Below are 27188 nucleotides of genomic sequence, written 5' to 3' on the forward strand. Positions count from 1 at the left end.
ATGCCACAGATACTTAGGTGGCCATAGATTTCTGGAGATGGGACCTAATGGACATTTTCCATGTGTTCTTGGAGCATACAAACAAGTAACAGTATAAACATTTTCCTACACATAGTGTAGGAAATTCCCTTGTGGAGGGAATTATGTGTGAAAAGAACTTCATTTACTGGAACTAAGCAAATACTTTTTATGGCATTTACATACTGTGTTTTTATATTAAATGTTTGATTAGTGAGTGACATTTATTCTGCTTTCTTTCTCATTTCTCTTCTGTCATCTACAAACTTTTAGGCAAAATCACCACATCCTTTTTTTTTAAATGTCAAAGAAAATAAAAAGACCCTCAACAACATTTTTATCAACACCAACTGAATTAATGTGGCTGAGACAATGAAAACTAAGCCAGGATTCTCATGAGGACAAAAAAATGCTTTGTATTGCTGAACTTTTAACAAGATTACTATAAAAAATAGAAAAAATAATTGCTACCAACCTGCCTTCCATTGAGGACCTGTATACTGCACGAGTCAAAAAGAGGGTTGTGAAAATATTTACAGATCCCTCACATCCTGGACATAAATTGTTTCAACTCCTACCCTCAAAACGACGCTATAGAGCACTGCACACCAGAACAACTAGACACAAGAACAGTTTTTTCCCGAATGCCATCACTCTGCTAAACAAATAATTCCCTCAACACTGTCACACTATTTACTAAGTCTGCACTACTATTAATCTTCTCATCGTTCCTATCACCCATCTCCTTCCACTAATGACTGTATGACTGTAACTTTGACAAGTATGACAATCAATTTATATTGATTGTTTCCTAATATGATTTGATTTGTACCTTATGATTCTTGATGAATGCATCTTTTCTTGTATGTACACTGAGAGCATATGCACCAAGACAAATTTCTTGTGTGTCCAATCATACTTGGCCAATAAAATTCTATTCTATTCCTATTCCTATTCCTATTCCTATTCCTATTCCTATTCCTATTCCTATTCCTATTCCTATAATATAATATAATATAATATAATATAATATAATATAATATAATATAATATAATATATATTAATATTAATATAATACTATGCAGCAATACAAAGGATTAGAATTAAGATTTATTTCTGGATCAGAGATTGGAACTGAGAAAGGTATAAGAAACATATAGGATAGAATACAGGTATGGAAACTATGATGTAAAAAAGTAATATTATCTGAAGAGCTTCAAGTTTATTTCATCCCATTCTTTCCTGTAGAAGAAATACCTTTTGTGGATGACGTTAGAAAATAGCTTCATGATGTAACATTTGCATCATCCCCACTAATCCTCACTAGCTCCATTCTGATCGTAATACAATTAAAAATAAATAAATTACGCAGTAACATTGTAAAATTACTAGTCTTCCAGTTACAGCGGCAATTGGGATCAGGATTAAATCTGAAGAGACAGAGAAGAGTGGAATGCCGCACAATCTTTAAGCAGACTTTCTAGTGTCTATTACCTGCAGACCTCGGGGACCTCTTGGACCACCTGGGCCTTCTGGACCCTACAAGGTAAGAGAAGAAATGAGGAAGCTGCCTTTGACCAACTCAAGGTGGAGGTCTAGCCAGGCTCATAGTATTCGCACTGATTGGTGGCATCTGTCAAGAGATTCATTTTTGCAAGTCTACTACAGGTTGTTAATGTTGAGGCAGCTAATTTAAAAACTGATCGATACTATTGTATTCTTTACACCCATTGAAAATATTCCCACCCCAACAGTCCTCTCTTTCCTAATCATATTTACACAACGATGATCTAGATATTTTAGGATCAGGCTATATCTACATCAACTCTATGTACCCTGTTTCCCCCAAAATAAGACCCACCCAACTGGAAAATAAGCACTAGCATGATTTTTCAGGATGCTCATAATATAAACCCTACCCCCAAAATAAGTCCCAGTTAAGATTGTCAACCAGACAGATGCATTTAGTACTGTATTTCCCCCGAAAACAAGACCTAACCAGAAAATAAGCCCAATGCATCTTTTGGAGCAAAAATTAATATAAGACCCGTTCTTATTTTCGGGAAAACATGGGTAGATCATATCTCCTTATCTTCTTTCCAAGCCCTTTCTTTACCATCTCTCCACTCCTCCCAGTTAAATTTGTGACAGTTACTTACTCGGTCTCCTTTTATGCCTGGTGTTCCACATTCGCCTCTTTCACCCTGAGATTTAAAAAGTGTTGTTAATATTATCTCTGCATTAAAAGTCAATAGCAAGTGACAACTTTGGTCTTCCTTCACTGCAAGATTTCCACCCCCTTTATATTTTCTTTTTGGAGACATGTTTAAAATTTTACAAAGAAAGGAAAATGTGGGATATACAATTCATTAATTAATAAATACTCCAACCTTCGTCTTTAAATCCAGTAAGTCACCTGTTATTGGCATGCAACGAATAGAGGATACAAGAAGGTGAGAAATCCATACCTTTTCTCCTTTGTATCCAGATTTCCCCTAAAAGAAAGAAGTGAGATATTTTTTAACTAAATTAGTACAGGCACCTTTTAGCCAAAAGGTGTAGGACCAACACTAGGGAAGGGTATTTATTAATTTAAAATGTACATCTGTCTTGGGGTAAGGAAAAGGAACTAAGAGCTAGTGGTAGGTTCTTCCTTTAATTGATTTTTTAAAATTTGACTTTTATTTGGTGAACTCAATCCAGTGCCTTGGGCAAAGTGGGGGTGGAATGCACAGTGGCTCTGATTCTCTAGTATCAGACCCCCAGAAAAGCCACTGAAAAGTTGTGCAAAGGGTTAATCAGGGATGAAATTCAGCCAGTTCTATCCAGCTCGGACGAACCGGTAGTGGCAGCTGTGGGAGGCTCCGCCCACTCGCACAGACATCATGACATTGCTTTTTTGTGACATTTTAAGCCTCTGCGCATGCACAGAAGGCTTTGCACATGTGCAGAAAGCTTTGTGCATGCGCAGTGCACGCACATTTACGAACCAGTAGGGAAGGTAAGTGAATTTCACCCCTGGTGTTAATGCTAATGCTTCAGTCACCATTTTTGTCTCGCAGTTTTTTTACAAAGCAGTATCTGAGCTCCTGAATAAAATAAAAGGATTTTGTTGCAATTTCTTTCAATAGTATGAAAAGGCTGACATTATAAAAATCCAGTTAGCATTATGCTAGGCCAAGAGTGTCAAACTCGATTTCATTGAGGGCCGCATCAGGGTTGTGTTTGACCTTAGGCGGCCAGGGTGAGTGTGGCTAGCTCAAGTCACTCGTGTCAGGGGTACCTCTGGTGGCCCGAGCACTCTGCCAGTGAAAATGGGCTCCTGAGCTCTGTTTTTGACTGTGATGGCCTCCTGCAACCCACTGCCAGTGAAAATGGAGCTCCATTTTCATTGGCAGAGGCACTGTGGGTTGGTCCTTTGCTGTTTCCAGGTCGGCCCCACGGGCCAAATCTAAGCACCATGTGGGCCAGATCTGGTCCCCGGACCTTGAGTTTGACATCCCTGTGCTGGACCATGCCGTTGTTTAGCTATTTTCAATATCCCATGAGGTACCTTGTGTGGCTTGGAATTAAGGTTACAGTTGCTGCGTGATCTAGTCCAGATTGCAGACATGAGTTGAAATAGAGTGTTGAAGATTTTATGAGTGAGGCCAATGATGTGGGAGGAGCAGTCCTTCACACCTTGCTGAATTTGTTTATTTTTTTTTTTTACTGGATCTAAAAAAATTTTTTTTTGCTTTATATTAGTGGACCCCATGCAGCCAACAGCTTAAAGCTACTAAATCTGGGTTGCAAAAACTCTGATCATCGCTATATGGCAGCAAAGACTCATACTTTTTGCTGATGGCTAGTGGTCTTCTGGCATTTTAAAATCCTCATACAGTATCCCTACCTTTGCCTAATTATGATTCAAAGAGATCAGATCAGGCGAGAAATGCTTTCTGTTTCGACCAGTTCGGTTGAACTGGTAGCGATGGCGGCTGGTGGTTCAGAGAACCGGTAGCGATCGTGGCGTGAGGCTCTGCCCACCCGCCCAGTCATCAAAAAACCTGTTTTTTACCCTCTGTGTATGCGCAGAAGAGTTTGCGCATGCGCAGAGGGTCAGCATGCACACGTGATGCGCGTGCGTGCACTTCCGAACCGGTTGGGAGGGTAAGTAGATTTCACCCCTGGATCAGATCCATTGTATTGTAAAATTCTGTCTCCTCCCTGGCAGCCTGTTCCTTAAGTAGAGATAGAAGAATGTCAGAAAGAAAGAAAATGAGAGCAAGGAAAAGTCCCACTCCTTTCGGCTCTCATCTCCATTTATCACACAGTTCAGATGCTCCTCCCTGAGTGAGTGCAGCTCTGGATAGAAAATAAGACTGCTGCCTACTTCTGCTTGGGTGAATGCCAATTATGATTATCAAGGTATGATGACATACATTTTTAAAGTAGGTCTATGGAGATTCTCCATCATCCAGGTCATGGTTGTCCCAAAGGTGCTTTTTCAAAAGGCAACTGGACTTGGTTTTTCCTTGAAGAGGTTTTGCTTCTCATCCAAGAAGCTTCTTCAGTTCTAAACTGAAGGAAAAACCAAGTTCAGTTGCCTTTGGGATTTTTTTACAGTATCTGTAAAGCATCTTTGGGATTTTTTGCAGTATCTAGAGGTTTCCTTTAAGCAAATACATTCATTTACCTCTGTCCCATCTCTTCCTGGAATTCCATTTAAGCCTGGCTCCCCCTAGAAGCAATAGGATATTTTAATATTATTATTCCACAACCTGCTGCTTTCACAACTTAATGGACATTCTAAGTGTTCTGAGAACATTCCAAAAACAACTTTTAATGAATGGTTCTGGATCGGCTGAAGTCTTCTAGGTCTGTCTAGTTTTACCTTCTTCTTTTTTTTTTTTTTTTTATTGCAAAAGTTTTACAATTACATTTTCACCCCCTTTTTCACCCCCCACCTCCCGCCCCAAACTTCCCATCCTCCCTAACCCTCCCTAACCCTCCCCCCCCCAGACTTCCCTATTACTTACTCATAACTAATGACACTAATATATAAGCCTGAACCCGTCCCTCCCCCTATAAAGTTTTTCCTCTTTATCCCTTTGCATTAAAATATTTCTAATACATTATTTTCAAATAAAAGCTATTTGATACTTTCTAGTTTGATATTTGTTCTGAACATATTCTATCCACCTTTTCCATTCCCATTCATAAGTCTCTTGTGAACAATCTTTTAAATACGCTGAAATCTTCGCCATCTCTGCAAAACTGGCCATCTTCACAGTCCATTCCTCGATAGTGGGCAAAGCTTCATTCTTCCAGTATTTACCTATCAACAGTCTTGCTGCCGTTATCATATACAATATCAATTTTGTTTCACCCAATGTAAAACCCTTAACTATACCCAATAAAAACAGTTGTGGAGAAAACTGAATTTTTTTCTTCAAAACATTCTGCATGACCCACCAAATTTTTATCCAAAAAGCCTTAACTTTCCTACAGGTCCACCAAACATGATAATACGTAGCATCCAAACATTCGCATCTCCAACATTTTGGCTGAACATTAGGGTACATACATGACAACTTTTTGGGATCTAAATGCCATCTATAAAACATTTTATAGAAATTTTCCCTCAGATTCTGCGACTGTGTAAATTTAACATTCTGAACCCAAATTTTTTCCCATGTTTCCAACATCACTGGTTCTTCAAAATTTTGTGCCCACTTAATCATACAATCTTTAACTAATTCGGTTTCTGAATCCCTTTCTAGCAAAACATTATAAAGCCTTTTAATATGCATTGGACCTTTCTCTTTTATATGTCTAACCAATTCTTCCTCATGCAACATAATACCAGTTTTTTGGTCCTCTTTCCATCTCAATTGTAATTGATTATATTGTAACCAAGTTAGATTAAGTCCTTCATCCAACAGTGTCTGTAATGTCTTCAGCTGCCATCTGCCCGCATCTGTAAAAAGAACCTCTTTGTATAAAAACCCCCCGAGTGACATTATATTTGTATTCCACAAAGTATGACCAAGATCCAGCCATAGCGGTATTTTGTAATCCCATTTGAGTCGGTGCTTCTTCCAAACTCTCATCAAGGAGTCTCTAAGTATATGGCTTTTAAATACTTTATCTACTTTGTCGTCATAAAATAAATAAGCATGCCATCCAAATTCGAGATCAAAACTTTCTGCGTTTAGTATTCCAGTCTTTTTACTTCCAAACCAATCACTTGTTAAAGTTAAAGCTGCAGCATCATAATATAACTGTAGGTTTGGGAGTTTAAGGCCTCCTCTTTCTGGAACATCTTGCATAATTTTCAGTTTCACTCTCGGCTTCTTCTCGTTCCAGACAAACTTATTCACACCAGACTGCCAAACTTTCAATTGTTTATCACTTTTAAGCACCGGAATCATTTGAAACAAAAACAGAAGTCTTGGCAAAATATTCATCTTAACTGCTGCTATTCTTCCAAGTAAAGACAGTTGCAGCTTTTTCCAGGTCTCCATATCTTTCTGGACCTCTCGCCACAACACCTCATAATTATTTTGAAACAATTTCAAATTTGATTCTGCAACCTGAACTCCAAGATATTTTACCTTAGGTACAATTTCAAAACCTGCCCTCCTTTCAAGCTCATATTTACGATCTTGTGTCATATTTTTAACTATCATTTTGGTCTTTTTTGAATTCAGTCTAAAACCTGAAACTCTACCATAGTCTTGTATAATGTCATTCATCAAGATTATTGATTCCATTGGTTGTGATAGGGTAACCACCAGATCATCTGCAAATGCCTTTATTCTGTAATCCTCTTGCCTTATCATTATGCCTTTCAAAATTTTAGAATCCCGTATTGTGTTTAACAAGACTTCCAATGTTAAAATAAATAAAAGTGGGGACAACGGACATCCCTGTCTTGTTCCTTTTTCAATTTTAAACTCTGTCGTCAAACTTCCATTAATAATAATCTGTGCCTTTTGCTCTTGATAAATTGCTGAGATTGCCTGTATAAATTGGTCCCCAAAGTCCATCTTTTTTAAAGTCTTTAATAGAAAATTCCAATCCACTCTATCAAAGGCCTTCTCTGCGTCCAAAAAAGCCAGCACTGCAGGAATCTGTTTATTCTTATCAAGATATTCCAATAAGTCTATTACTTGCCTTACATTGTCCTTCATATATCTGCCTTCAATAAATCCCGCTTGATCCTCATGAATCACCTTTTGAATTACTGGCATCAATCTGTTGGCTAATACCTTCGCATAAATTTTATAGTCTGTATTCAAAAGAGATATTGGTCTATAATTCTCTGGTTTTTTAGGACCAACTTGTTCTTTTGGTATCAAAGATATATAAGCAGTTGTCCAAGATGGGGGTATTTTACCCCCTTGTTGAATGTTACAAAATAAGTCTCTAAGTTGTCCCACCATTTCAGCTTGCAAAGTTTTATAATACACTGCAGTCAGACCATCCGTGCCAGGAGCTTTGGCTGTTTTTAACTGTTTAATTGCTGCTGTTATCTCCTCCTCTGTTATGGGATAATTCATTCTTTCCTTTTGTTGATCAGTAATTTTTGTAATTCTCTTATCATTTAAATATTTTTCTATAAGTCCATTCTGCACCTCTTCTTTAGCATATAATTTAGTATAATAATCCACAAAAGCTTCTTTAATTAATTTTTGTTGAAAGATTTCTTTCCCGCCAATATCAATACTATCAATAGTCCGTATACTTTGTTTTTTCCTCAATGTGTAAGCCAACCATCTGCCCGGTTTGTTAGCGTTGCAAAATGTATTATGCTTCGCATATTGTAGGCTTGTTGCAACTTGTTCCGCCATAAGCATTTGAAATTGGTCTTTCAAAAGTTTTATAGCACCTCGAATTCTTTCATCTGTTGGGTTTTTAATAAGTAGCTGTTCTTTATTCTTTATTTCCATTTCCAACTCGATTCTTTTCTTTTGTCGGAACTGTCTGTGTTTAGAGTTCATATAGATAAGTACCCCTCTCATATAAGCTTTACTTGCATCCCAAACAATTTCAATTGGAGTACCTTTATTCAAATTTATTTCAAAAAATTCTTTCAAATGCTTTTTAAGTTCTATTATATTTTTTTCATATCTAAACAAGTTCTCATTTAATCTCCAAGAGCGTCTCTCAACCTTATCCATCTCAATTTCTATCCATACAGGGCTATGGTCAGTCAAGGTTCTTGGAAAAATCTTTGTTCTTTTGGTCTTAACAAGTAGATCATTTGACAACAGGATAAAGTCAATCCTAGAAAAAGATCTATGTCTATCAGAAAAAAAAGTGTAATCCAATACATTTGAATTATGTATTCTCCAAACATCTTTTAATTCCATATCTTCTTTCATATCAAAAAAAGTCTGTGGTAGTCTAATTCTAGACTTTGCCAAGCTCTTTTTATCTAATTTAGAATCAATTACTCCATTCCAGTCTCCCATAATTAAAATAGATCTATAGTCCCATTGCAATATTTTAGTATGTAATATCTTATAAAAATAATCCTGTTGTTGGTTGGGAGCATAAATTCCAATCAAAAGAATTGGTCCATTTGCTGTAAGCAATTCAATTGCTACAAACCTACCATCTTGATCTGCTTCTATAACTTTCGCTATTAATTTTTTATTTACATAAATAACCACACCATTCTTTTTCTGCGAAGTCGAAGATATAAAATGAATGGTTCTGGATCGGCTGAAGTCTTCTAGGTCTGTCTAGTTTTACCTTCTTAACAAAACATCGCTCATATGCTGAAATGTAAGCATCATGCTTTAACTTCTAATTTCTACCATGATGGGAGATCCTTTAATTTTAACCAGATACATTCTAAATGACTGATTTAAAAAAAAAAACAAATGAGCGTTTAAGCATATGTCAAAGATAACAGCACCTTTCCTCCTTTTGCACCAGATGCTCCATCATCCCCAGGGCGACCTTTTTTACCCTGGAAGCAAAAGATATAAAAGTGGAAAGTTAATAGAGTTTTTTACGGTCCCAATTCCTAGACGTTACACTTCAACAACTTTAACTTATTGTTCCCAAGAAAATGAAAAGATGGCTAGAGATACAAGGAATGAAATTCTAGGAACTTTTGCTTAAAGCACTATCTGAGTTTTGTTATTAAAGGCTGTGGCTCTTAGTGATGCTGCAAGAGGAAATATACAGTATGGGTAGTTCTCAGAACATACTGTATACTGTTAAAAACCAGAAATTCTCACTTCGCCAAGAGGGAGGGTGGAGGTCAGGTAGAGACTGGGACGTTTCTGTACAGTATTTCTCTATCCTGAGTACTTAAGAGAAGCAGACTACATACAGTATATCATTCTGATAGATATAGCCAATAGCATCTTGATATATTCCCTGTTCAGTGTTGAACCATTTATTATACATTCCACTTATTCTCATGCTTTAATTCTATCATATAATAATATGTTTATTGAATTCAGAATGGTTTCAACTCCCTATTTGTCACAAACCATTCCATAATTGAAAATTACTAACAAGCTAACATTGGGTATCCCCCTCCTCTGCCTGCCTGGCTGCACTGCACTTCTTATCATATTTTTAGGTCAGAATTCTACCCAATATATTTAATAAATCAAGCCCTTCTGTAGCTTTTGCATTCACTCTTGCTCCCTGAAGAGAGTAGAGAGGATGGCTTTGACAGCCAGAGGGAAAATCTGTTACAAAGTGACAAACAAATAAATATGGCTTTTAAGTTAGGATACAGAATTACAAAAGTGCCTAAAGCAGGCATCCCTTTAATTCACATGAAAATAAAAGAGGTAGGAGGAAGCACATTCAGACTTGCAAGATTCTGTTACTGCAGATATTCTAACAGGAGTAGTTTGAGGAAGGAGAGGGTGAAGTATGTCACTCATTGTTTTTACTAATAAGCAGCCCAGTCATAAGTATGAGTTTACTTTAAGTTCTTACTTAATGTAAGAATGTTCTTACAATGTTCTGCCTATACAACTGCCATGTTATTACCAGTTGAACCAGTAATATTGATCTTTAACACAGATTATGGATTTGGGACAGTTAAGGCTTTGACATATTGCTTTGTAGTATTATGGAGAAGATGTAGTCTAACTAACCAGATTTAGTTACACCTGCAGGATGCAGTGTATCCTGATAAGGGTAAAGAGCATCTGGAACATGTCTATGGAGATTCTCAATCATCCAGGTCATAGTTGTCCCAAAGATGCTTTTTCAAGAGGCAACTGGACTTTCTGGTTTTTCTTTGAAGACATTTCGCTTCTTATCCAAGAAGCTTCTTCAGCTCTGACTGGATGGTGGGGAATGGAAGGATTTATACTGCAAGGAATATAAATTGGTCCACCATTTATATTCCTTGTCCACCATTTGGGGACTGAATTCCCCACCATTCAGTCAATGCTGAAGAAGCTTCTTGGATGAGAAGCGAAGCGTCTTCAAAGAAAAACCAGAAAAACCAGTTGCCTCTTGAAAAAGTACTTTTGGTATGAGCATCTGGAACAATTTCAGCACTTTTGGGCTTGTATAGCAATAGCATTTAGACCACTTATATACCACTCCATATTACTTTACAATACAATACAACAGTTTACAATGCCAGCATATTGCCACCAACAATTTTGCCAACCTCAGCAAGATAGAAGGCTGAGTAAACCTTAAGCTCCACTAGGATCAAACTCCAGGCTGTGGGCAGCGTTTGCCTGCAATGCATTCTAACCACTCCATCACAGGGCTTGTGTACTTTAAGTGCAGCCAAAACTCAGTTTTATTCATCCATGTTCACACTGTTCCATGCAAGTCAGTATCTCTAATCTAGAGATTAATTGGTACCAAGCTAGAGTTGCCGGCATCTCACAAATTTAGTAATTTTGGTAACATAATTAATGAAATCCCCTTTCAAATATTGTATTTGTTTTAACCATTATACGATGATATATTATTTGAAGGTGTGATTGGGTTGTAATTGTTCTTTGATGAAACTCAGTGGTGATTTTTGTTCTCAGAATAAAATGAAGGAAGACTCACTCCCTGCTCTCCGAAGACAAGGCAAGATAGAAATCCAATGAACTTTCCTCGGTCTTGCTAACAGTTACAGTTTAACCAAATGTCTGTTTCATCTGCAACGCTCCCACTAGGTAGGTCAAGTTTGTATATCTGCACAACTGTATGCAGATACTATCAGAGTATATTCATCAACTGGAATAGGACATGGTAACAAGGTCAGCCAATGGGGCTTGTTTTGGAAATAGAAACTTAAGGAAGAAGTCTGGGTGTGGCTTAGGCAACTGAGTCTGTGCAGAAGCTCTGAAACAGAAACTAAGCACGTCTGGATTTGCTTGCCTCCTCTGTGCTGAGATCTAAAATGAAACTAGCCAGTGTGAACTAGTCTGCTCTGCTGAAATGAAACTAACTGTTCTCTCCTGCCTTGTGTTTTGCCTGTAACTGCTACATTGGAAGAATCTTCTATATTGGTATTGTACATTTATCTTCATGTATTAATATGTATATAAAGAAGTTAATGAATCCAGCTGAATCAGTTACCTGTGTGGGCTTCTGCATTTGGTTTTTGCAAGAAACTCTGGTAGATACAGTTTCTGTGATTGTCCTACTGAATCACAACCCTGCCTTTTCTCAATGCACATTTCATCATCCCAGCATTGCAAATGAATAAAGTGCCACTGTTAAAAGTAATCCATGTTGTACATAAAATGTAAGGTCCAGAACTAGAAAAGTGAGGGGGGGAAAGGGTACTTACAGCAGGGCCAGGAAGGCCCTTGTCTCCTTTTTCACAGTTACATACAGGAGGTTGAGGACACTTTGGGGAGAAAAACAACCAAGCAAATGAATCTTCAACATAACTGAGACAGGCTCTGTTTTGCTTATAACTATTCTTATATTTCCTTTGAGTGTTTTTAATCAATTTATATCATACTCTTGTAATATCTCCACACCCTTAAGGACAGTGGTGAAATTCAAATTTTTTTACTACTGGTTCTGTGGGCGTGGCTTGGTGGGCATGGCAGGGGAAGGATACTGCAAAATCTCCATTTCCACCCCACTCCATGGGAAAGATACTGCAAAATGTCCATTTCCACCCCACTCCAAGGGAAGGATACCGCAAAATCTCCATTCCCACCTCACTCCAGGGGAAGGATACTGCAAAATCCCCATTCCCACCCCACTCTGGGACCAGCCAGAAGTGGTATTTGTCGGTTCTCTGAACTACTCAAAATTTCCGCTACCAGTTTTCCAAACTACTCAAAATTTCCGCTACCGGTTCTCCAGAACCTGTCAGAACCTACTGGATTTCACCCGCTAAAGGGTGGATTGTATTGATTAAAGAATAATGGTAATAAAAATATACAACATTTTCACCAATGTAAGTAATTATTTCACTTTCATGTTTTAAACATAATCCATCCGTTCCTTCATCCGTTCACAAATATGACGTACCCCTTCTTCTGCCAGATCTTTCTAGAGAGATAGATAAATGGAAAAGAAAAATTAGATTTTTACAGATAATAAAGCATAATTCTTTAAAAAGTGAAAAAGAAAGCTTGTGGGAAGATATTCCCAACATGGTAATACTATACGATTGCTATCTTTTTATTTGACAAAACTTCTGTATATTTAGTAGTTACATAATAGGGTAGACAAGAAAAGGTTCTTTAGTTGATTCATCATATACTGAGAACATAAGACAGCAACTGTTAAAGTCTATATATTTGAAGTTCCAGAGTGGTAAAGCGTTTTGGAAAAGGTGGGAGATACCTTTAGCTCCACCCCCAGAATGGTGTGATTCCTCCTGTCCTCATTCTCACCACCCTGAAGCGTTTTTGTGGAGAAGCTGAAATGCAAAGGCTATCTATCTATTCCGGAACAGAGGGAAGCCTCAGTCCATAAAGGCCCACATGCAAGGGCTTCCCTACCCTGGATATCTACATGAATGCATTTATGGAAGTGGAATTTGGAAAAAAAGTGTAATGTAGGAGACAAAAAACATATATAACTCTCGTGTGTTAATAAATAAGAACGGAAGAACAGAATATGTCGTTAATGGATACATGGTTATATTATTGGCCTATAACATGACCTCGTACTCACCAACAAAATATTTGGCCCCTCCATGCTTATTTATTTACTCATATTTATGCTTCATTTCTTCCGGGTGCGATTCAAGGTGTTGGTCACCACCTTTAAAGCGCTCCATGGCATAGGACCCGGGTACCTTTGAGACCGACTTCTGCCACCAATAGCCTCCCACCGGCCAGTTCGCTCCCACAGAGAGGGTCTCCTCAGGGTGCCATCGGCCAAGTTATGTCGGCTGGCGACACCCAGGGGGAGGGCCTTCTCTGTGGGAGCTGCAGCCCTGTGGAATGAACTGCCCCCGGAAGTGCATAAGATCTCCGACCTCCGGGTATTTCGCTGTGCACTCAAGTCCCTATTGTTCTGCCAGGCCGGGCTATCAACATAATAATTTTAAATTGGGTGTTTTAAATTTCTGGGGTTTTAAATTGAGCCGAATTATTTAATAATTTTAAATAATTTTAATTGATGTTTGTCTTATGCTTTTAATAGGCTGTATACCACCCTGAGTCCTTCGGGAGAAGGACGGTATAGAAATAAAATTATTCTTATTCTTATTCTTTTGTATAGCTCAAGATGGGTGTACATTTTGAGCTATACATGTCCCTCCTCCTATTTCTCCCTCCTCCCTCCTTCTTTGTACATCTCCCGCCTCCTATTTCTCCAACAACAAACCTGTGAGGTGGAATGGGATGGGTACAACTGGCTGGCCAAAGTCAGCCAATGAACTGCTGTAGCTGAGGGTGGACTAGAGTCATGATCTCTTGTGTTTCTAGTCCACTCTACCAGACTGGCTTCTGTCATCTCCTTAAAACAGTAATCAACCTCAGCTCTTGGCTCATCTTTTCCAACTGATTACATAGCATATATTCAAGTAATTTGACTAAACCCTAATATGACATTGAACAGCTAGCATTTTGACAGCTACCTTGTGAGGAGGGATATAATTATGGCCTTCCTGAAAGCAGGGACATTTGGAGCCCTGTGTTACAAGTGATATTCCATCGCAGAAATTTGCACATAAGCCACTGAAAAATTGTATCTGCCTTAGGGATATATATCCATTATATTGCCTCACTGAGGTGTTTGCCCCTACCATTTCTTTGAGGATTCTCTCCACCACGTCTTTTTCCTGCAGATTGAAGACAAATCTGGAGGCTGGAACACTGGCCAATAGCCGGAGTTTGGCAGCATTGGCTACCTCCTCAGCTACTCTGGTCATTCCCACAGTGAAGAACACGATACCTTGATGTTTAGCATCGGCAGTAGCTGAAAAAATATCTGGATTTCTTGGATGGTCGGCCCCATCAGTCAACAACATGGCAACTTTCACGCTACCATGAGTTCCCTCAGTCATATAGAGCTGAGTGAGATTTGTAATTGCATAGGTGGTATAGGTCCCATGGCCAATGTATGTAATGGGAGCAATTCGAGACTTAAAAGCCTCGGGACCCTTCCAGTCTCTAAATGTTTGCTCGATAAGGACAGTGCTGCTATACTGAAGTAAGGCAGTCCTCCAGCTGAGTGTGCGGCCAGAGCTGAGCTGCAGGCCTTTCATTCTGTCTACTGTCTCCAAGACAAACTTTTTCTGCTGCTCATGATTGAAGTTCTTAGCGCTCTCTGAACTATCCAGGAGGAAGGCCATTTCCAGAATACAGTCTTCATCTAGAAATCACAAAAGTCAGAGGAAGAAAACAGCTCAGATTAGTCACTTGAATGCTAAGGACATGACCTCTTGCCAAACCTTTCAACCTTCCACAGATGTTTGGAAAACCTACGGAAGATGTTGAACTCATTCTCCTCTGACACACAAAACACAGTTCTGCACAATTCTATACTTGGAAGTCCTGCTGAGTTCAGAGGAATTTATTTCTAAGTGTGCATGGGTCTTGCCATAGGTCTGTATCTTGGGGGGGGAGGGGAAGATGCCTCTGCCCATACCATTCTCAGAACGATTCTGGTCTGGTAGCTTCCAGATGGATTGTAGTAGTGGTGAAATGTAAAATTTGTTATTACCGGTTCTGTGGGCGTGGCTTGGTGGGGGTGGTGGTAATGTGACTGGGTGGGCGTGGCCAACTTTTTTTTAACTTTTAAAAACATTTTTTCTACAACCTCTTGCAGAAAAAAAATGCTTTTAAAAGCCTCTAATGATCCCAGCTGAGCCGCGCGATCATCAGAGGCTTTTTTTTAATTTTTAAAAGCATTTTTTCATCCGAAGAAAAAATGCTTTTAAAAGTAAAAAGAAAAAGCCTCTGATGATTGTGCGGCTCAGCTGAGCATGTGGGGGGGGGGGGCAGGGATTTTTGCTACTGGTTCTCCAAACCACCCACTGCCATCACTACCGGATGAGGCGATCCAGTCCGAACTGGGAGCATTTCATCCCTGGGTTGTAGGCCTCAGAATTCACAGCTGGGGTGGCTATTAGAATGGCAAAGGCTTTTCTAGAGTTTTTTTTAGAGAAAGCTGAATGCTGGAGAATGGCCCCTTAAAGAAATTTTAAATAAGGCATGCATAATAGGTGAATGTGGACACAATTATTTAAATGTCAATATATTTCTGAAAAAATATTGGTTATCTCTAAAAAGATGGAAAAATTAGATTCCCCCACCCCTGTTATTTGTATATGACAGAAGTAGGCAACCTGTGGGCTCCTGCCCACAGGTTGAACCATCCATTTTGCAGCCTCTCCCTCAAACAGAGCTGAAAATCTATGGTTTATCTTTCTGCCTCTGTGGTAAACCTAAAGAAATGAAGTTGTAGCCGTACATATTGCTATGGGAGTGGAATGTATATGTCTCTACCGACTTGTTTTTTATCTTCCCCAATCAAGTATCTTTAAGGTAAATGGGACAAAGTTCCCATCACTTCCAGTTAGTTGGGCTATATCTGATGAAAGTTATAATGTAACAATCTGGAGGGCATCATACAACACAAAAGCACACACAAAGGATGTGATAATGGCATAGTCATTCTTCACCCTGTGGCCTTCTTCTGTGCCAATGACCTATTCATTTGGCTATTTATTGGATATCAAAAGAGCACTAAATCTATGTTCCAAAATAGCCTAACTGACAAGTCACAGGTGCAAAGCACTTGTAAGGGCAACCTGACAGCTGGCTAAACTTCCCTGTTCAAACACCCAGCTGCACTCACACCACCCAGCTTCATCTCCCATTTAAGGAGAGTAAAACTGGCGCTTGATTTCCCCGCTCTAAAGTGACTTTTGACGGGAAGGAAAACGAACCCAGCAGAATCCACCAATCATTTTTCATAACTTGATTGGCATTAAAACTTTAAGGATCAACAAGTCAAGTTGAAATCAAGTGCAGAGTTCCAGGAAATTAGTCAATTGAGGGAGTGGGGTGGAGCAACTGCAACAGCAGTGATTCCTTTCTTGCTCCCTGATTCTCAGCCAACCATTGCTTTCTACCAATTCCCAAGGTCGGCACTAAGAATGGCATGTGTGAGAGAGCTGCCTTCATAAGTTGAAGGAATTCAGATAGAGTTTTTCCTAGCCCTAGCTGGAAAAATCCCTACGCATAAAACCAGCCTTCTGGATGCAAAATAAATGTCTTATAATCAAGCTACTGTATCTTGCTGTGAATAAGTCTAGCATTCAAACTATTGAACTTCCAGAATACAAAATAAAATGTTAGACTCTGATAGATTAAACTTTCTTTCAGAACTACTCAAAAATAATCACCTTGATCACTTGAATTGGGATATTTTTCTACTGCATTTGAGACAAACGGTTTGCTCTTCTGTTTTCTGACTCCATTTCTTTTTTCTTCATTGGTGTTTTCTACCAGAAACGCATGAAGGTCCAGCAAAACCAAAGGCCACAATAATCTAGAGATCATGGTTTGCTCTGTTTTGCTAAAAAGCACAAGGAACAGTGAATTAAATATAGTCCCCATTTAGCAAAAAGCTAAATGGCATGCAAATAATTCTTTTTGCAAATTATTCACAAGAATGCACTATAAGGTATTCATGTTTTCCATTACAAAAAAGATGTTGAGAGTTTGGAAAAAGTTCAGAGAAGAGCAACTAAGATGATCAAAGGCCTGGAGCTAAAACATATGAAGAACGGCTGCAGGATTTGGGTGTAGTTAGTCTAAAGAAAAGAAGAATGAGGGGTGACAGGATAGCAGTATTCCCATATTTGAGGGGCTGTTACAAAGAAGAGAAGGTCAAATTATTCTCCAAAGCACCAGAGGGCAGGACAAGAAGCAATAGTTGGAAATTAACCAGAGACTTGGAATTAAGGAGAAATTTCCTAACAGTGAGGACAATTAACCAGTGGAACAGCTTGCCTCCAGAAATTGTGGACGTTCCACCACTGGAGGTTTTTAAGAAGAATCTAGACAGTCTCTTATCTAAAGTGGTATCGGTTCTGTTTGAGCAGGGAGCTGGACTAGAAGACCTCCAAGGTCCCTTCCAGCTTATTCTATACTATTTTATTCTATTCATTAAAGGAGAAGTGGTTCTCGGCTAACGACCATTCACTTAACAACTGTTCAAAATTATGATGGGTCTGGAACAAGTACTTTACCACCCATAAAGCATTTCTGGCCATTGTAAAATGTCGTGCAACCCCCCTGTAATCACATGACTGCATTTCAGACGCTTGGCAACTGGCTCACCTTTACAACCGGTTGGAACGTTCCATGGCCATGTGACCATGATTTGCAATGCCCATTTGGATTGGGTTTACACTTGTGATTTTAAAATATGCAGACTTCAACCTCCAGAGTTCCCCAGCCAGCATTGAAGATGTTGAAGTCCACACATTTTAAAGTTGCCAGGATTGAAAAGCACTGCTCTCTAAACCATTCAAAATTCCAAACTGACCAAAGGTTTAAGTTTGATTTCAGCGAAATAATATTTCAGCTACTTTGGTGTATTGAATTATATTGGCAACTTATATCACACAGTAGTACAAGAACAAGAAAAATGATGAAAAGGGTAACGAGGAGATCTAGACTAGAAGTGATAAAACATGCAAATAGAATTGTTCTGCTTTGCTTTTTGTAGGATAAGTCTGTGGCAGAGGTTGAAACTTGCTATATACCCAGCTACATCCACAAATTAAAATGTATCAATATATCTATAATTTAAATAGCCATTGCTAAAGAATAAAATTGTCCCCAGAACTATTGTACAACTATTAAATAAAGGCTACGTCTACACATTTTCAATTTCTACAGTCTATAGAGACAAAGAAAAAAAAGAAAAGAAATGAAACAAATGAAATATAAACTGCATCATGATGACAAGATAGAAAAATATTCAGCAATCTCAAAATTGTTTAAAAATCTCAATTAATGTTAAGAACTGGATCTCATACTAAGCTCTGAATGCTAACCATTTAAAGTGGCAGGGTTTTGCCCCAAGAAGCCATTCATCAACATTGTGTTGCGACGGAAAAGAAATGGCATTCCCACAATTGTCTTCAACTCTTACCCTCAATTACAGATTTGGCTGAATCTCTTACAGGCTTGTCACACTTGGCTAATGGCAGTCTTTAACAATGCTGAGAGCTGTTGCCCTTCTTGTGGGCTGCCACATTCTCCGTGCCAATCCGAGAAGAACATCAATTAAGTAAAAGTCGCATGAGAAATATCAGCAGCCATAAATATTGCTGGATAGGTATAAATCAATACCTAAACCAAGATAAAGTTGTTTACAAGTTCTCACTAGTCTCAGGATGAAAGGAGTGACTAAGAAAGGCTACACCAATCTAGCACCTGGTTGAAACTTTATGCAAACTTTTAATTCTTGTCTATGGACTTACCTCTCTGGGTAAAATGATATGGACGCAGTGGAAGGTGGATACTGTTTCAGGAAGACTGTGGCTTCTTCTGTCTGATGTAGTTGCTTTGCTAATTTAGCAGCTAATATCCCTCGTCTGGAACAGTGAAGAGGGGTGGGACTGTGGAAGGGAAAGAGGAGAAGAAGAGGGGAGTGGGACAACCCCCCCAGACCACTCCTCCATTATCTAGATTCCTCACCACAACATTCTGAAATTCACACTTCCAGACACATTTATTCACACTTCTATCAATGCAAGAGATGAGAATATGTCAGAGCGCATCTGAAGCTATATTTCACAATAATCAAGTTAGAGAGGAAGCTATATTTTATGAAAAATAGTTCAAGAGGGAAGGGTCCCCCCCCCGAGTTTCTTTTAATGGTTCACCTGAGGTAAGAAACACAGCAAGAAAGCTATGCTAGTCTCATTCATTCATTCATTCATTCATTCATTCATTCATTCATTCGTTCGTTCGTTCGTTCGTTCATTTGTTTGTTTGTTTGATGGTTTGTTTGTTTGTTTATTTCATTTGTACAGCCACCCAAACTCTGGCTGTCCAGGAATAAAACAATATGGACAATAATAGAAACATAAAAACTGTTGAATTTCAGGCTATGGCAAGGTTGTTAACCTTTTTGTGCCATGGATCCCTTTGAGAATCTGATGAAACCTAAGAATCCCAATTATTGTCAAAAATGTATTATAGTAGTGTATATGAAAATAAGGTTGTTCTGTTTTTCCATCTAAGTTCCTAGACCGCCCCCTCTAAGATCTACCTATGGACCCCCAAGACTTGTGCCTATGGGCCACAAGGCTAAAAACCTCTAGCCTATGATGTCCAAAACTCAGAAGCATTGTTTCAGACTATCAAATTTTATTGAAAAGTACAAGCTTTCATGGGCTACACCTCCCTTTATCGGATGCAATGCATAACTGCAAAAACTGCTACCATGTTCCTCCTAATTTTTAGGCAAGGAGTAGTTCCTACTGGAGTAGAGGAGGGAAATTAAGAATCAAATAGAGGAATGAAATAGCTTGGACTGAAGGTTTGTTTTTGTATAATAAATAAATAAACATGTATTGTAGGGTCTCCAGATGCGTTGAACTTCAATTCCCATCATGCTATCTCTAGACAAGATGGAGACAATGGGGAGTTTGGAGGAAAATAAAATTAGCATCAATCATGCTGGCGGCAGGTTAGGGGAACTCTAAAGTGATAGTATATCTGGGATTTTCTTTAATTGTATAAATACCATGGAAGACCAATGAGTTTATGAAGCAAAATCATATTGGGGTCCTCTGATATGGTGGACAATTCCATAATTGGCATCTGCATGGCTGGCTAGAGTTTCTGGGAGATGCTCAGGACATCTGAAAGAAGGAAGTCAACTACATCCATCCCAATATGTTATGTATTCAGCTGCCAACTCATATTTATCACTGATTGCTTTTACTTCAAGCTAAGCTATGCATACATTGCTGGATGAATAATACAGTGAAAAATACCCTCAAAAGCATGGGCGTGATCTATATTGATTCATGTTATCATGTATTTTTCTTTTTTACCTCTTAAAGACTTACAGCAGTGGTGGGTTGTTCCCGGTTTTCCATAGGTTCGCATGAACTGGTAGTAAAAATTTGTAGTAGTTCAGACAACTTGTAATAACATTGGCTGGCCACGCCCCCGGACTGGTTCCCAGCCCGGTCACCGCTCACTTACCCTGCCCACCTCATCAGAGGCTTTTTTTTTTAATTTTTAAAAGCATTTTTTCTACAACCTCTTTGGCTGAAAAAATGCTTTTAAAAGTAAAAAAAAAAAGCCTCTGATGATCGCACGGCTCAGCTGGGATCATCAGAGGCTTCTGAAAGATTTTTTTCTGCAACCTCTTTAGCTGAAGAGGTTGTAGAAAAAAAAATGCCTTTAAAAACCTCTGGCGATCCCAGCTGAGTTGCCTGATCATCAGAGGCTCCTGAAAGCATTTTTTTCTGCAACCTCTTAAGATTGTAGAAGAAATGCTTTTAAAAGTTTAAAAGAAAAAAGTTGGCCACGCCCACCCAGTAACATTACCCCCTACCAAGCCACACCCACAAAATAAGCCACACACACAGAACCGGCAGTAAAAAAATTTAGAACCCACCCCTGTGCAGAGTCCCTCAATTTTTTTTTAAAAAGTATCATAATACATAGTGTGCAAAGCAGTGCTACTAAACCTTAGCAACTTTAGGTTGTATGGACTTCAACTCCCAGATTTCCCTACAGCAAGCTGTCTGTAGATTTTTTGGAGTTGAAGTTGATACAACTTAAAATTGCTAAAGTTGAGAAATAGTGGAATAGAGCAATCTTCCAATACCACAAAATGTTTGAAAATGTATTAAGCCAAGAAAGTGTGTGTGTGTGTGTGTGTGTGTGTGTGTGTGTGTGTGTATTTGTTTAGCATTACTAAGTCTAGGTCTTACTTACGATTGTATGTGCATGCATATCTATTTATTTAGTAGCAAATTCTTAGCTGCAGGCTGATTACATTATTAACTAACACAATTACCTATGAGACACTATTTCATTTTGCCCAGGTGTTTCCCCCCCAGTTGGTTAGTAGATTTCTTAGAAGCTTTAGAGTCAAGTATGTGCTACTTGACATCATCCTAAATAAAATTTATGGTATGTGACAGGTTGCCTGCTATATTGGGCACTTCTAGACTTGTAGCAGTCTAAAATTGTAATATAAATCAGACTTGAAATGCATTTCAGGGTGTTGGGGTAAGCAGAATTGAGATTGTCCATGTTCACCCTAGAAATTAAGCAGACAGCTTGATTTAAAAAATAACAAGCAAAATTAATAACAGAAATGCAATATTATTTTGTCACACACAACATCATAATTAAATATAGTCCTTACCCACTCCAAGGCAGAAGTCCAATTTCTGATCTAATTATTCTATCACAGAATGAGCTGCTTATTCATACAACAACATTACACAAATAATTCATCCTGGATACTCTTCAGCATTGAGTTATTTATTTGCTTTTTGAACAGCCAATTTTACAGTACAGACAGTCTCAAGGTAGCTCACAATATAAATGCAAAGCTGTGCAAATGTAATTAATTCAAATAGTTCAAACATAACAACAACAGAATAAGGAAAATCACAATTCAAAACATCTGAGGACTGAGGAAACTGGGGGGACAGGGACGGGCCTCTTGTTGTACTAGGAGGACAAGAAACATGGCAACAATTTAAATTCTTTAGAATGAAAATTCCAAAGCTAGCATCACTGAGCAGGTCTTGCTTTTAGTTATAACTGGACAGAGCCATGAACCATTGGGTCATCATTTCAGAGATATTTTCTTACTCCAGTAAAGAAACAGAATGGATATGGGTAAGCAAAAGAATAGTGGGAAGGGACTTCCAACTTCCAGCCAGCTTCCCCAATGGCTTTCCTTGTAGGAAGCTGGCAGGGAACATTGGAAATGACTATCACATGACCATGAGTTCGCACGGTGTTCAATAACATTGAAGTGGCCATGACTTTGACAATTAAAAAAAATGATTTAGTTATTGCCCTCCAATGCACTGTTTTGCTCCACAGAAGGTTGCAAACCATGAGACCCAAGAGTTTTACTAAGTATATAGATCTCTTTCAAACAAAGCCATATAAATTTGTGGCCATAAGGATCTCTGAGTCTGAGAGGTCTATTTCATGGGTTCACATGAATATTTGACATGCTTGGTAAATTATCATGAATATTGTTCTCTACTGTGTCTTGCCAGAGATAATGGGTATCAGAACATTGCAGTATTCAAACATTCCTAATTTATGTTGCCATGCTGGATTAGATCTCTGAGTTACCAAATGGTAGAGTTAAGAAAGAATCCTGTGACCCCCCCCCCAATAATAAGAGGGGATCAGGAACAAAATCCTTCTGAGGTAGCGGTTTGGTTTTATAGGATTTTTTAAAAACTGTATTTGCTCAAGAAGGCTAAAGTATTTTTTTAAAAAATGCCACTGAACCTGCATATACCTGGAGGCTCTCTGAGTTATCCATCCATAAAAAATAGGAATGCTAGAAGTCTGATATGTTGATATGTTGTTACATGCAGAGTATATTCCAACTGTTGAGGGGGCCTAAGGCATCACTCCATAGAAAAAGAATGACATGATAATTAATGTCTGACAATTATTCAGGTCTATGCAGAAATTTATATCCATAGCACTGAAGATTTGACTTGCCCATAAAAGACTGAGAAATTATCTATTGTCTGAAAAGTATCTCCAGATTGAAGCATATCCCCAAACTGAAAATAATTTAAAATCTTTTAACGATTTTGACCTCTTTTGATTGAATTATACTAACTTGGAATATATTTTACATGTCTCTCATAGAAGTGCAACTGACAGAGCCTAGCATTTGTACTCTGTACATCGCAATTAGGTATATACTTCCGAGATTTTTTTTTACTTTTGTACAGCTCATAGAGCATATTTTCCCATTTCTATCCAAGTTTGTTTAGGGAACAGCAACATTCAAGTTAGATAATGGTATCTTAATTGTAAATCTCCATCAGAATCAAGTTGGATTCTGGATCCCTATGAATTTGATAATCCTAGGGAGCAAGTGACTGAAAGCACCTGAAGTGTCAGTAACAGGGAGCCTAAAATATTCCTTACTGCCATATGGTCATAACTCTTTCTCAGTAACTGATAAGTCTGTAAATATAAAATTAACTGTCTAGTTAGGCAACTTCCTCTGGTAAAATTGGGGGATGTATAAAAACCACTTGCTATCCTAAAGAAAACCAGCAGGTGTGATGTTTCACAAATTGTCCCAGATCCCTATTCAATCTTGAGTAACTTTATGCCACTTTCTATCACAGGGCTGAAGTCCTAAATCATGTCCCTCTATCCCATGTTGGCGAACCTATGGCACGTGCCACAAGTGGCACACGGAGCCGTATTGGTGGGCACGCGAGCATTGCCCTAGCTCAGCTCCAGCACACATGCGTGCGATGGCCAGCTGATTTTTGGGCCTTCTGGGCCCACCGGAAGTCAGCAAACGGGCTGTTTCCAGCCTCCGGAGGGCTTGCGGGGAGGTGGGGAAGACTGTTTTCACCCTCCCCAGGCTCCTAGAAAGCCTCTGGAGCCTGGGGAGGGCAAAAAACAGGCCTACCGGGCCCACCGGGCCATCACATGCCAAAAGCAGGGGGAGCATTGGGGGGGGTCACACACACATGCGTAGAAGGGCAGGGCACATAGAATTATGGGTGTGGGCATGCACGCGCGCGACCACTCCGCACTCCCTCAGCTTTTGGCACGTGATGACAAAAAGGTTAGCCATCACTGCTCTAGTCACTAGCATGCCTAATAGCATGCTTTATATTCTTCAGGTTTCATACTCTAAATGATTTATTTGCTTTATGACTGGACAAATAGCCATAAAAGCCATTTTGTGAATGGCAGGCCTCTCCTTCATGGCCACAGCACTCATAACATGCTTTTAAAATACCAAATGTGGCCACTATCCAGAAAAAGATAGGGCTATTTATCTAATCTAACTTACTTCATAGGGCTGCCGTGGGATAAAAATATTTTTAGGGAGAAGAATACCACTTAGATGTCTATGGAGATTCTCAGTTATCCAGATCATGATTGTCCTGCTTTTTCAGGAGGCAGCTGGACTTTCTGGTTTTTCTTTGAAGATGTTTTGCTTCTCATCCAAGAACCTTCTTCAATAAATCTCCAGGTGACCTTAAGGAGTCCCCACCATCCAGTCAGAGCTGAAGAAGCTTCTTGGATGAGAAGCGAAATGTCTTCAAAGAAAAACCAGAAAGTCCAGTTGCCTCTTGAAAAAGCACCTTTGGGAATACCACTTAGAATTCCTGGAGGAAATAAGTGCAATAAGTAAATATATAAATAAGAAAGCCCCCAATAGAGCTGGTCTCTTGGACATCCTGCTGTAGCCCCATGACATAACTCAGATATCTTCTTGACCTTCAATTCTCCCTTTTCATCTCCTTGGGACCTCAAGAATGAAGGTGACAACAGTCATTTGATGTGAATCCCAGAACCCGTTTAAGAAGCTGTACCTGGTATCTCTGACATTTCCAGCAGAAAGATCTGAAAAACATCTGTCTAAGACCTTAGAAAACTGATGCCTTTCAGGGGGATAACAAGAAAATCACAAGATCAAAAGAAGGAAAAGGTCAAGAAAGGCTCAGTTGTAAAACAGCACAGCAATTCATCAGGCAGACAAAATATTAATCTCCTAATTTCTGCTTATCCGTGAATTGTTCCCAAGAGCCAAAACTGCTAGCACTTAACTGACTGGTATTCTGGTATAGAAAGACACCAATTCTGTGATGTTGAGCTAGGACCAAGTGCCATTGAACTCAGTGGGACTGACTTCCGTGTAGATATGCCCATGATCATGATACCAAGTTCCTTGAACCTTCCAAAGAGAAGTCTGAGTCAGAGATGAAGAACCTTTTATCTAGTAAAAGCCTCATTATTTTATGGGGGATAATAAAGGTAAAGGTAAAGGTTCCCCTCACACATATGTGCTCGTCATTCCCGACTTTAGGGGGCAGTGTTCATATCCGTTTCAAAGCTGAAGAGCCAGCTTTGTCTGAGGACGTCTCCGTGGTCATGTGGCCGACATGACTAAATGCCAAAGGAGCACCAAAAGTGGTCCCTATTTTTCTACTTGCATTTTTTACGTGCTTTTGAACTGCTAGGTTGGCAGAATCTGGGTCAAGTAATGGGAGCTTACCCTGTTATGCGGCACTAGGGATTCGAACTGCTGAACTGGCGACCTTTCAATTGACAAGCTCAGTGTCTTAGCCACTGAGCCACCATGTCCCTTTGGGGGATAATAATCTGTTATGCCCCAATTATTTGGGGGATAATAATCTACTGGAAATCATGTGTCAAAATGGGGGGGGAGGGGCCAAAAGAACACAAGGGCAGGGCCAAAGTCAGAATGGATATAGCTTCCCCCCCAATCTATCTTTCTCATTTCCCAATATCCTTTTCTCTCTCCCTCTTTCCCTTCCCATGCAATAGAGAAGGCTGTTGCAAGCTCTCCATTGGATCCTTCAGTCCTGAGAGTGTCATGAAAAGATGCTAAGGGTTAGGTTAGAGTTCACCCCTTTATGTGTTTCAGTCATGTGCAAAGAGGGAGGGGCAGTGGGAAGATTGAATTGTAAGAACCAAAAGATGCCCCATTGAGGAGAGGATAAGTCCCCACTCCCTTGTGCTCCCAACCCTTCAATTGATTCCTTGTAATTTAAGGGGGAAGAAAAGCACTAATGCATACCTAAATTGCAAGATGTGAGAGAAGGAAGTAATGTATACATTGATCCTGACTCCTCTTTGTGTAGAAAAAGAGATCTAATTTCCAGGAAGAATTGTGTCCATTTTTACACAATATTTTCTGGCAATTCAGATATTTCAGCCAGTGCTGCCTAGCTCTGCTCTCCCTTTGTTTGCAAATTAGTCATTCTTTACTGGTGGTTTTGAAAATCATCTACCCTATTTGCTGTGACAATCCTGAAAGCCACAAAACAGTTCCAAACAATTTAGAAAATATAGGGAAAGTCCTGAAAATCCCTGGAGACAGCCAGTATAATTTGAGGTGCAATAAAGCAAAACACCTTGTAGATAAATGCTGCAAGGGGAATTGGGAGGGTTCCTCTCCCTGAGTTATTCCACTTTAAAATTAGACCTTAAACTATTTTTAATGACTTGGGTAGTGATAGTGTTTTGGGTGATTTTAGACCTGAACATAAAGAGTCTCTCACAAACACACACCCATAATGTATCTGACCCTCAGACTGAGAACTCTATTGTCCATTGTGACCACAGGGTGTCAGCCTTTACCCATATTTAAATGAAGGAGGAGACTAGAGGAGGCTGTGAAAATAATTTTCTTTGTGGCTTGCATTAAGATGCATCGACTTCCTAATTTCTTGCTTTTCTTTAAAAAACCCCCGATGAGTGTAGATCTTATTTTAGGAACTTTCTTTTTTATATTATATATAATAAATTACAAGGGGAAGGTTTTGTCTTTTGGTACTGTGATCTAAGAGCCCTGCACAGGAAATTAGTAAACCAGATCCTGAGCTTTATATAGTTCAGGGATCAGCAACCTGTGGCTCTGAAGCCGCATGTGGCTCTTTCACCCCTCTGCTGTGGCTCCCCGTCATTCAAAATATGCGTCACAACCGCCAGTGTGTGACACCAGCCAGTACGCAATT

General features: G+C 39.2%; 1 protein-coding gene across 1 annotated transcript in view; it reads right to left on the reverse strand.

Annotated features, from left to right (window-relative positions):
- COL28A1 (collagen type XXVIII alpha 1 chain) overlaps positions 1 to 16983 on the reverse strand; it is a 48561-nt gene extending 31578 nt beyond the window's left edge. Inside the window, exons 1-9 of the mRNA XM_070934107.1 lie at positions 16827 to 16983; positions 14220 to 14788; positions 12491 to 12511; positions 11793 to 11852; positions 8931 to 8984; positions 4698 to 4742; positions 2488 to 2514; positions 2179 to 2223; positions 1514 to 1558 (exon numbers count right to left, since the gene is read on the reverse strand). Coding sequence (XP_070790208.1) covers positions 1514 to 1558; positions 2179 to 2223; positions 2488 to 2514; positions 4698 to 4742; positions 8931 to 8984; positions 11793 to 11852; positions 12491 to 12511; positions 14220 to 14788; positions 16827 to 16983 — 1023 coding nt within the window. The remainder of the gene's footprint in view (positions 1 to 1513; positions 1559 to 2178; positions 2224 to 2487; positions 2515 to 4697; positions 4743 to 8930; positions 8985 to 11792; positions 11853 to 12490; positions 12512 to 14219; positions 14789 to 16826) is intronic.
- Between the last annotated feature and the right edge of the window lie 10205 nt (positions 16984 to 27188).

Source organism: Pituophis catenifer, unplaced genomic scaffold (genome assembly GCF_029215685.1).
Source record: "Pituophis catenifer annectens isolate HBS135680 unplaced genomic scaffold, rPitCat1.0.hap2 SCAF_1, whole genome shotgun sequence".
NCBI classification, from domain to species: domain Eukaryota; kingdom Metazoa; phylum Chordata; class Lepidosauria; order Squamata; family Colubridae; genus Pituophis; species Pituophis catenifer.